This window comes from Gaeumannomyces tritici (assembly GCF_000145635.1).
Source record: "Gaeumannomyces tritici R3-111a-1 unplaced genomic scaffold supercont2.10, whole genome shotgun sequence".
NCBI lineage: Eukaryota > Fungi > Ascomycota > Sordariomycetes > Magnaporthales > Magnaporthaceae > Gaeumannomyces > Gaeumannomyces tritici.
The window spans coordinates 513,968-524,648 of NW_008804554.1; the positions used below are offsets into that span (position 1 = coordinate 513,968).

At 60.2% G+C, this 10,681-nt stretch overlaps 4 protein-coding genes across 4 annotated transcripts in view; all 4 read right to left on the bottom strand.

The window, feature by feature from the left end:
* Positions 1 to 17: 17 nt before the first annotated feature.
* Positions 18 to 1,558, bottom strand: GGTG_13012 (hypothetical protein; the record flags this gene model as incomplete). Its single annotated transcript, XM_009230914.1, has 2 exons — positions 18 to 1,269; positions 1,524 to 1,558. The coding sequence occupies 2 exons, from the start codon at positions 1,556 to 1,558 to the stop codon at positions 18 to 20; spliced, it is 1,287 nt and encodes a 428-aa protein (XP_009229178.1).
* A 597-nt stretch (positions 1,559 to 2,155) lies between these two features.
* On the bottom strand, positions 2,156 to 2,978 carry GGTG_13013 (hypothetical protein; the record flags this gene model as incomplete). Its single annotated transcript, XM_009230915.1, has 4 exons — positions 2,156 to 2,336; positions 2,402 to 2,538; positions 2,763 to 2,861; positions 2,943 to 2,978. 4 exons carry the CDS (start codon positions 2,976 to 2,978, stop codon positions 2,156 to 2,158), a joined length of 453 nt encoding a protein of 150 aa, XP_009229179.1.
* Positions 2,979 to 3,292: 314 nt separating this feature from the next.
* On the bottom strand, positions 3,293 to 6,098 carry GGTG_13014 (hypothetical protein). Its single transcript, XM_009230916.1, has one exon. The coding sequence runs from the start codon at positions 6,071 to 6,073 to the stop codon at positions 4,019 to 4,021; it is 2,055 nt and encodes a 684-aa protein (XP_009229180.1). The 5' UTR covers positions 6,074 to 6,098; the 3' UTR covers positions 3,293 to 4,018.
* A 2,010-nt stretch (positions 6,099 to 8,108) lies between these two features.
* Positions 8,109 to 10,681, bottom strand: part of GGTG_13015 (hypothetical protein) — a gene marked incomplete at its 5' end in the record, with an annotated part of 3,205 nt that continues 632 nt past the window's right edge. The window contains 3 exons of the mRNA XM_009230917.1: positions 8,109 to 8,973; positions 9,039 to 9,893; positions 9,957 to 10,631. Coding sequence (XP_009229181.1) covers positions 8,279 to 8,973; positions 9,039 to 9,893; positions 9,957 to 10,631 — 2,225 coding nt within the window. The 3' untranslated portion in view covers positions 8,109 to 8,278. The remainder of the gene's footprint in view (positions 8,974 to 9,038; positions 9,894 to 9,956; positions 10,632 to 10,681) is intronic.

A 10,681-nucleotide genomic window follows, 5' to 3' on the forward strand; every position in this document is an offset into this window, starting at 1 on the left:
TGTTGTGTGGTCGGCTATCAAGCTCCTGAATCTCCACCCGGCCCCCCTGAGCTGTCCTTCGCCACCCCAAGTATAGTCTCCCACCAGGTGCGGTAAGGCCCCTCGACCCATTTGCAGATTTCGACCAGCACGGCAAAGAGGGAGTACGCCGAGTCGAGCGTGTCGGTGCTTCCAATGGTAATTGGGCCAATGATTTCGATCTCGTGACCTCTGTCGCATGCAAAGTACAGCTTCCAGGCGTGCTCGTGGCAGAGAAGCAGGGGCAGTGCGATGTTGACCGGGGATTTCACGAGGTTTTGAACACGCTGATGCCAGGCAGCTGTCCAGATGCCCAATTGCACGTTGCCCTCTGCGGCTCCCGTGTTGCACTTGGTTTCAATGCTTACGCCGATGGGGTTGAAGACGAGGGGGTGGTAATTGGTCTGGTTGACGGACTGGACATCAGGGGGTTGATCGCGGACAAGGCGAACAATAGCTTCGCGCAGCGGCGCGTCGGAGGGGCGTCGGTTATGGAGGTCGAGGGTTAAGACATAGTCGACCATCTTGCCTCCCGCAACTCCGTTTTGTTCCTGAGCCTGGCTGTTCGCCATGCCTGGAAGCCACATGTTGGCTATGCCTGCGCTCATCGTAGGCTCGCAGATGACGCCTCCACCTCCCCATCCCGAGACGGAGCGTGTCGCGAGCTTGAGGAGCGGCCAATGCACCGCGTTGTTCCAGGCGAGCTCGTGGCGGATCCGCTTGATCGATGCCTTGGTCTCGAACACGATCTCGGAGAGCGCTGCGAATTGTATCTGTGCCGCCAATTTCTTTTCCCCGTCCTCGTCCTCGTCCTTGTTTTGATCACCCTTTGGCCGGAACCACTGGCTCGGCCAGTTCTTCCCGTCGGGTACATTTGCCCGGATGATGTCGCACGCTTCGGCGGGCAGGAACTCTGTCTTCCACCTCGTGATGCGCGTGATATGGGAGAGCAGCTCGCGGGCAGCATCGTCGGTAAGTTGTGCGTCTAGGTCGTCGCCCGGTTCCTCAAAGTGTACCGGCTTGGAAAGGAATTCAAGGTTCACAGTACGTTTGACGGGGCTCGTGGCGCGGCTTCTGGTCGAGGTTCGAGAAGAAGTTCGGGACTGGGAGGTCGTGGAACTAGAGTAGGCGGAAGCTGCTTGTTGGAGGCGTAAGGGGATCGGAGCCAATTGCCGTGGTTCGGCTCTGGTCGCCGGTATCGGCGTCGTCTCTTGGTCGTCCCCATCGTCATCGTCTTCGGAACGCTTTCTCCTCTTGGGTGACAGAGAAATAGGGGGTGTTAAAGGCATTTCGGGTCGGTGTGCCTCGTTGTTTTCTGGTAGTTTGTGGAGCCACGAGATAATCTGGCTGCTACAGAGAGGATCCATGATATCGGCCTTGGTAGGGATTGCTGCGTTATATCGTCATTTAGGCGTGGTCGTGGGTGGGCGTGGAAGACGAGCTGCAGCTTTTTGTTGTTCCCAGCCCAAATCTTTCTTGACCTTCTCGTTGACCAACCAGCGCACCTTGCATGGACTGTGGGGTGCGGGGAGACACCCATCAGGCCCACCAGAATCGCGTCATCCAACAGCTACATTTTCGGATACGAAAAAAAAAGTAGGAAAAAGGAATAGTTAGCGCTCCCTGCATCTTTGCTGCTGGTGAGTGTGCCTTCTGGATAAGTTCCCTCCCCGCCCAGAAACCGTCAACATGCCTCTCTTGACCTCGTCGCCACCCTCGCTCCTGTGGCTACGAGACGAAGATGGTTGCAGTGAACGCAGAATTCCCCACTATAGATTCTAGCCCATCTGATGCAGGGTTCCTTCCCACAGCGGCCCCGCCGGCTTCAGGTTCCGCGTCCAAAAGAAGGGAAATCTCATCGAGCCACTCGGACTCGGCGGCGGATTCTGTGTGTGCTCAGCGGGGCGTCGATTAGTCCTAAGAAGATCCCATCTGTTGGGTGGGCCGGGCTCGCTGAAATGCGTTTGGTGTCGGGAGATTCACGACAAGGGGCCGCCACCAGGGCTTGTGATAAAACCCCCGCGGCTTCAACTGTGCGCTCGCTGTCAGTGCCGGGGGCTTGTTCGTGAATGCCCGATCGTAACGCGATCACCAAGTGCAACGCGCTAGGCACCAGGTCGCCTTCCCAAACGCAGCCTTAAACACGTTGCCCCTCCATTCTGGTGATGCAGTCGTGCGACAGCACGATGGCCCCGAACCAGTCGCCCGAGCCGTCGAACATATCGCACTGCACCTGCCCGCCCCCCTTGAGGCCGCCGGCGCCGGCGCCGACAGCGCTGCTGTCATTGTCCGCTATCGCGCCAGAACCGTTGTGGTTGCTAGCAGTGTTGGCAGTAGTAACGTTATTAGTATTGGTGCCCGCCGGCGGAGGATCGGCATCGACCGCTCGCGGTCCGCCAGCCCCGCCCAGCCCCTGCGGAAGGAGCCCCGGTTAACTCCGAAGGCGTGGTCCGGGAGGATCCCCGTGAAGTCGGTGCCGTCCCGGAGTTCCGGCCGGTGGGGCCTGCCATAGGGGTCCTCCTCGTGGGGACCCCGGGTTTCATAGACGCGTTAGTTGTTGTTGCCGTGGCCCCGTTCCCGCCGGCGGTCGCGGTCACGGTCGCGGCGGTTATCGGGATTATGGTGGCGCGCGATATTGAATTCTACGTAGCTCTGCTCCCTGGGGGTATAATCTATGGGTAAGAAGGCGGTCGAGGTAGCCCTTATTGGATCGCTTCGACCACTGGCTCGTGTCGGATACGGACCGTGACTCCTGTCGCAGGTGCCCTGAGCGCCGAGACGCCGCCGCCGCCTGATTGGCACGCGTGTGTACCGGCGACGGCTTGCTGGCAGAAGGAGCTGAGCTGAGTAGTCAAGGGTAGCATTGCCAATTTATTTCATGGGGATAGCCCAAGCGCAGGCCGAGCGAGGAGGAATAGACCCACGCCAAGGGACTCGTCCTCGTCGTCCACGGATCCCATCGTAGGCAACCAGTTGGCCCAAAGCGAAGCAAAAGCGCCGAAAGCATAGAACCGCCCCTTTACTCCAGGTTTCCTCTGAACAGAAATCTCGCGCTTGATAGGGCTGGGTATATGACGGTAAACTATTCGTCTTGGAGCCTTTCAATGGCTCTGGGAGCACAACAAGTGGACTCAATGAGGGATTTCTTCACAAAGATCGGTATCCACGGACGCTTTCATCGCCAACTTGCTCATGTTGGCGAACCCTTCGGCAGCACGGGGGCGGGGGAGTGGTGGGCAGCGCCGAGTATCGTTATGCTGACAAGCGTGGGTGGTCAGGGGTTCAGGCAGTATATTAGAGCAAACGGCCGAAGCCTTCGTCTATGTTAAAAATCGTAGCGTCATAGTCGTGACGGGATGCATTTTTTTGTACGGTGTATCGGAAAGCCAAAAGACAACAAACCAACAGCTACCAAAAAAGTTGCATGGTACAAAGACCACCCGCGTGACAAGGGAGGAGAACAGCGCAAAGGAGATAAAGGAAAGAAGGCCGTAGCCCCCCCGACAAGCGAGTGTGCCACCGAAGCGGAAAAAAGACAAAACACCTGGAAACACGTTCCGCCACCGATTAACATGCAGATGTAAAGAATGACGAGAAGGAGAAGTAAAAATCCAGATCTAGAACGGAAAAAGCAAAAAAAAAAAAAAACCAACAGAATGGTCATGATCGTCATACTCGTCAGAGCAGACCGTTGCCGGTCCACCTCGGAGCGTTCATGATGGCGAATATTAGTTTGTGTTGTACAAATGAGGCCACCTCCCATAAATAAATCCGTCAGACATCGTTTTTAAAAGCCGTTGCGCCAAGATGAGCATGAACAAAGAAAGACAGCATAAAGTCTTGAAAATCTCGGCGCCAAAAAAGGAGGAGAGACACTTGTGCAATCCGGTTTCTTCATTCTTCCAGCGAAAAGAGGCCGACCCCACTAGAGGCGATTCTTTGGCTGTATTTGGTGCAAGCATATGTTCAACGAGAAAAGAAGAGGGCGAGAAAAAAAAAATCAAGCCCAGCCACCCCGTCGGTTCTCGATGCCGTCGACCGAGCCGACCATGATGACGTCGTTGACGCCCGTCTTCAAGTCGATGGGGACGTGGGCGACGACGACGTGCGACGGCGCGCGGTTGGCGCGGCGGTCCTCGGGCGACAGCGACGCCAGCGGGCCGCCGCCGCCGCCGCCGCCGGCCGACTGGTGGTGTTGGTGCTGGATGCCCGGGCGGCGCACGCGCTGCGGGTAGTGGAAGCTCGGCGCCGCGACGGCGCGCACCGACGTCGTGTCCTTGACGGGGCTCGCGGGCGCCGTGCGGGTTGGGGAGGCCGAGGCCGAGCTGTGGTGGGAGCGGTTGTGGTGGTGGCCGTGGCCGTGGCTGTGGTGGGAGGACTGCTTCTGCGGCGACGAGGGCGCGGGCAGCGGCGGGGGCGACGCCACGCTGCGTTTGGCGGCGGCGGCGTTGTCCCTGGTGCGCGGCGGCGCCGACGCCCCGCGGAGCATGTGGCCGATAGGCGGAGGCGCGAGGCCCGTCGCCGTGCCGTGGCCGCCATAGCTGCTTCCAGGACGGTTCGAGACGCCGGTGGCATGAGCGGAAGGAGGAGCACCACCGCCGCCGCGACGGCGCAAGCTGCCCGACTCGCGCGACGACTGCCTCTCGAGGTCCTGGAGGTCCTTCTTGGACGGCGTCTTGGTGAGCTTCCTGTGGACGACGGGCTCGACCTGCTGGTAGAGGCAGTTGTTGTTCCGGTGCGAGAGCGGCGGGCCGCCGCCGCCACCGCTGCCCCCGTTACCGCCGCTCTTGCGGGGCGACGACTGGCCGGCGTTGACGTTGCTCGAGGAGCGCAGGGCGGCCGCCACGGCCGCCACGGCGTCGGCGGCGGCGTCGCTGTTGCGGCGGTTGGACAGGCGCGACGTCGACTTGCGCAGCTTCTTGACCAGGCGGCGCGCTGGGTTGTCGCTGGCCGTGGTGCTGCTCGTCATGGACTCGGCGTCGGCGCGGTGCCGCTTGGTGCCGCGCGACAGGGAATCGCCGCGCCGCCGGCCGTACGACGTCGACGGCCTGCGGGGCTCGGCGTCGCGGTCCACCATGTCCTCGTCGTCATCCTCGCACTCAGAGAAGTAGCCCCTCGAGACCGCAGCCACGAAGCCGCCGCTGCGCTTCCTGGGCCTGGGGAAGCCCCCGCTGGTGGCCGACGTGGAGAGCACGTTGCGGCGGTGGCCCGGGGCGGGCGAGTGCTCCGTCACCGGGGCGAGGTTTGGCGGCGCGTTCCTCGACGAGGGCCTGCTGCTGGTCATTCCGGGCGGCGGGGCGTGTCTACTAGACTGGATGGCGTGCGAGTCGAAGAAGCCCGACTTCATGAGCTGCTGGTAGCTCTGCAGCACCTCCTCCCTGGTCGGCCGGGGGCCACCCGGCGGGCCGGCGGCGGCGAAGGCAGCGTGTGGAGCGGCGCTGGGGGTAGCGGCGGCGGCGGCGGGCGGGAATGACTGGGTCTGCTGCAAGGGCGGGACGGGCGGTCGTGACGCAGGCGCGGCGTCCTTGGGGGATGGGTTGACGACGTTGATGGACGACTTGCTGCGCGTCAGGCGCAGGCGCTCGCGCATGCCGTCCCACAGTGGCGCGAAGAAGCCGCTCGACTTCTGCTTTGGCTGCTGCTGCTGCTGCTGCTGCTGCTGCTGCTCGCACGACGGCGCCGAGTGGCGGTTGGGGTTGGAGCCGGCGCTGCACGACGAGCCGGGAGGGACGTTCGTGGTGCCCCAGTCCGAGGCGGCCGTGGCCGGGCCGGCCCAGGAGCTGCGGCTGCTGAGGGACGAGGCGGCGGTGACGGTGCCCGAGGGCGAGGGCGTGTAGTCGTCGCCGAGGAAGTCGGCAGGAGGCGCGGCGCTGACGCGATCGTTCATAGAGCCCTCCTGAAAGCGCGAGCGGGCGGCAGCGGCCCTCGAGCGGAACGAGGCGAACTGCAGCTGCTGCTGGTGCTGCTCATGATGACGCTGATGATGGGGTGGTGGTGACATTGTGCGCTGCGGGCTGACCACGGCTGCGGGTGCTGATCCGGCAGACCTGCCCATATTTTCGGTTCGTGCGGGAGCTTCGTGCTGCTGGTGGAACGCCACGGGACAGCCGCATCAGAAGCTTAAAAGGGAGATTTGGGGGTTTGTTTACTCTAGGCCGTCCTCGACAAGACAAGACGTCGTCCCGAGCAGACGCTCGAAAGCAGAAACACGGCACAACAAAAGCAGGCCGTTGGCACAAAAAGCAAAGACGGGAAACGGGCAATATACTAGGGCGCTGCCATTGGAGAAGGAGTGTGTTGGGTTGCCCTGCGACGAGTTTTGGCAAAACGCATTGCAATATTGGTCGTTGCTTTTCTTTTTTTGTTTGTTCAAGCGGCCTGGCCTGTCGACGCGGCCCAAAGCGCGTTTGCACGGCAACCGTGGGGTCAAAGCTTCCAGAAACTCTGGTTCAGGGGTCCCTTCCTGCGGACCTGCAGACCGGGCCCCACAGCGCCCCCACCCAGGACCCCGAATCCGTGGCTCAGGATGGCACACCGCAATGTCCTACTGCAAGCGCTGCATGCTGCTGCATGTCTCTGCAGCCCGCTGCGGGCTATTGAAACTGCACCCTTCCCAAAAACCCCAAAAATCCTCCGCGATCGCCCCAGCCGTGCAGCACGCCCCTCTGTTCTGCTGACCTGGACTGCAGCACCCGCCGGCCCGGCGCCGTCTCCATGGCGTCCGGTCGGGGCTGTCCCCGGAAGGGAGAAAAAAAAAAACTAGGTGCCATGTGACAGCACACGTCGCTGGGACGACTACCAGACAACTGATGGACCCTTGGTGACGGAGCCGGCCGAGACTGTTCGATGTAGCAGTCTTTTGAGTCTGGCCAATCACGTCCCAGGACTAGCCTAGTATGAGGCGCCACAATTGGACTCAAGCAGGGATGGTGACACAGCCTCGCGAGGCTTGTGAGTGGAACGCCACAAGCCGAGATACCCTACAGACAACAGCCCGGGCCTTCTGATGATCCAACACTCATGTTTGGGACAGGCAAATCCGAGCTTTTGTATGAGACCACGAAATCCCACAACATGGGTCGAAACCTGGCCATCCCCATTCCTTCATGTCCGTCATGTCCATCATGTCGTTTGTAGGATCGGGGTCGTCTCTTTGATACTACTCAGCCTTCGCCCCACGAGACGGACGGTCGAGTTGCACCACACGATGCTGACAGGCAATCCCAACGCTCATTGCGGACAGAGGCAATGCTGCAATCTGAGTGACCCTTTCTATCCTGGCATCATGTTGCAGGTTCCCTTTCTTGCCGCCACAGCCCGCTCCTGCTCGCCACAGACAATTTCCCTGGTGGCCGCCACACGAATCCCCACCGTAAGCCTAAAAAAAACCCCAAGCATCAGTCGCGGCAGCGGGCTCGACCTCTCTCTTGGACCCGCTACTGTCGAAAATGCTGCAAGCAACAAATTCACCAAGCTGCAAGCTGCTGGGTCGGACGCTAAGCCCATGACAGGGGTTGGTCAAGAGGACCATTCTTTCAGGGAGGGGGTTGGCGTATTTTTTTTTATCTTTTTTTTTCTTTTTCAACGGCAAGTTTCCCAGAAGCCTTATCATTGTCCGTTTTGAGCATGGCAAGAGAAGCACACCAATGATTGACAAGTCTCTCGTCGGCCTCCGCATCCGAGACGCCAGACGTACGGCCCAACGGTGCTGAGCGCAACAGGCGGGGGTGTGTCCACTCTGCTGCGATTGCTACGCCGAGTTCTCTGCAGCGCGTATGAAAAAAAAAAAAAAGGGTTGGAAAGTCGTCATATGTAACTATAAAGGCACGGACATGCACCCGAAGTGGCGAGCCAGCCTAGTTCTCAGGCAGCTCGCAAAGGCCGGGAAGGGGATGCTGTGCTTGGCAAGACACGAACACTAACCAGAGTAGAAATGATAGCTATCACCATGAGCTAGCAAGCCTCTCGGCGGCTGGGCGACTACTGGATATCACCCGGGACTTCTGTACAACCAACCCTGATGGCTGCGAGTTTGTCCCAGCAGAACTCAAGATGAAAGGTGGTTCATCAGGCTTCATATTCCATTACTGCTTTATACTGCTGATGTCTGATTGGAGCGGGCATGCTCTACTCTTGAGGGAGAAAGGGAAAAATGATATTATAGTTCTCGGCATGCGCCTTACGTCTCCTAACAGTTATCAACCGCGTGGGTCCTAACGGTGTGAGTCCGGTCTTGGCCCAGATATCCACAACACACCCCTCAGCGAATATTGAACCATCGTTTTTCCGCCCTAGTACGCCTAGCTGCTTTTAAACTTGCCGGCGTGAACAAATTTCTTGCACGCAGCTGTTCCAGTCGTGCCTTCCGCGCCCGGTTTCTTTCCGGCTCGCTCGCTGCTGACAGAATGTCATCCTCGAGGAGCTGGGGCGGCAGCGGGCCAAACAACTCCACCGGGTCGTCGCCGTTTGCAAACCCGGCCATCGTCTCGCCGTTCATCAGGCCTTCGACGTAGCACTCGCCGACCAAGAGGTTGTGGTCGACCCGCCAAGGCTCGGTCGGGCGCGGTTGCCGCCCCGCGCCCTCGCCGTCATTCTCGTCCTGCTGCCGCCGCCATGACGTAGGGCTCAGGACAAGAGGGAGATCGGCGCCGGACAAGACGCAAACGACGTCCCCTTTTTCGAGCAGGTCTGGCCCGAGACCGAAATACCCGTTCATAGTCGTAAAAAGCTGCCGCCGTGCGCTTACGGAATCCACGGTGCTGCAGAAGCGCGACGTGTTTCCGCCTTCGGCCAGGCTCTCCAATTTTTCTTCCAGTCGCGGGTGTCGCTCGAATATCCCACCGTAGCTCTTGGTCTCTTGACGCTCGCGCTCGGCGCAGTCGAGAATGTAGGCCGCGAGATCCGCGAGACAGTCGTCGCTGTCGGCGGCTTGCAAGGAACCGTAAGCGTCGCGTCCTGCCGTCAAAGTACGGGCCAGGAGGCGCAAGCCGCCGTCCGAAGCGAAGAACCACCCATTGCACCTCCAAGGAGTGCCGTAACCGCCTGGCGCCACCCGGTCCCGTAGCGTTTTACAGCCATGCCGATTTGGATGCCCTCGACGAGGAGGTTGTTGGAGCCGATCGGAGAACCGAGGTGGAGGGGGAAGTCCTTCGCGGCCGCGAACCGGTCGTCACGATCCCAGGGAGCTAACGTAGCGCAGCAGGCTACACTCCAATTGGGTACCCAAGAGGGCAGCGGCTGGTGTTCTGGACTCCGCTCTTCCTGGAACGTGGAATGGCTTTCACTGGCGCTTCGGAGGGCCTCCAAATCAAACGTATCGTGCTGAACGCTCGAAAGCAGGGACAGGTTGTGGGACTCGCCGATGGCCTTGATTGCCACACGCTTCCACAGCTCGCGCTCTGAAACGGAATAGTCGGGCCGGAGGAAAAGCAGGCCTGCTTCGGGATCGCTGTCGGTGGTGCGGATGCCGAGCAGGCCGTAGAGGCGGTCACGCGCGTCAGTCACCGCGAGCTGCCGCGTGAGGCGCAGCAGCTGGATGAAAGACAAGGTTATAGGCGGCAGGTCGCTCATGGGAGAAAGTCTAAACATGAGGTATGCGTTGTAGACGCCGCCCATGACCATGGCCTCACAGATGGAGCTGTAGTTGGTTCGTCGTATGGCTGACGCAAGACCGATCCACCTCCAGTCTATCTCCGCATGCCCCCATCTCACCACGGCCGACTGCGCCAGCACGACCTCTTGGACGACCCGGACACGCCAGAACCAGGGTTGAGAGAAGAGGCCGGCGATGGATTTCCACAGCGGCGACGTTTTTGCCGAGACCGCGTCAGCGTCGATTCCAGAATCGGAAGGCTCAGGCTTAGGGCTGGAAAGCCCTATTGTTTGATATGAGCAACTGGCGACACAGTCTGGGAAGCAATTACGGGAGTTTTGCTCACCTTGATCCTCGCAGTGTCTGAACTCTCTCGTATCTTGCTCGTCGACTGGGTTCGCAACCCGGTAGCTGGCAGTCTCGAATCCGCCTTGAGCTTCCGCCGCTTTTAGAGACCCCCAGTTATTCACAATATCGCAGATAGCCCCAAAGGCCAGCTGGGCCTCGGGAATTTGCCGTTCGGTGACCTGAAAAGGGTGCGAATATCTCGTGTTGTCACCAAGCCATACAATGGTCTGTCGGGCCCGGCGGTAAATGGAAGCCATCAGCGAAACCTGGTGCCCCCGCTCGGCCGTGTCCTCTTGGTTGATGCACACGGCGTCTGCCCACAAGAAGATCCGCCTCCTGGCTGACCTCACGTGCCGGATTGCCTCGTGCAGGTTCGGCGATATCTTTAGCTCGTGACCATCGCACAGGACCGCGAACATCTCCGTGTTGCTGGGCGAGTAGCGCCACGAGGGGTCCTCCCAGGCGTAGCTCAATGCGTCATCCTGCAGATGTAGGGCGTCCAGGTCGATGTGATGGAACTTGCATATAACAGGGCTCTCGAAACTTCCAGGGTCGATCTCGAGAACTCGGAAGACGCTGGCACTGTGAATCTCATGGTACAGGACGCCTGTCTTGGTTCGATACTGGTCGAAGGCGCTGCCCTGAGCTGCTGCTATCTTGGGGAAACTTGGAGCTACCGGAAACGGGGGGGGGGGGGGGGGGGGGCGGCGCGCGCGAGAGTGT

Excerpts from the sequence above, each read along its gene's own strand:
- GGTG_13014 (XM_009230916.1), bottom strand. The coding sequence starts at position 6,073 with ATGGGCAGGTCTGCCGGATCAGCACCCGCAGCCGTGGTCAGCCCGCAG.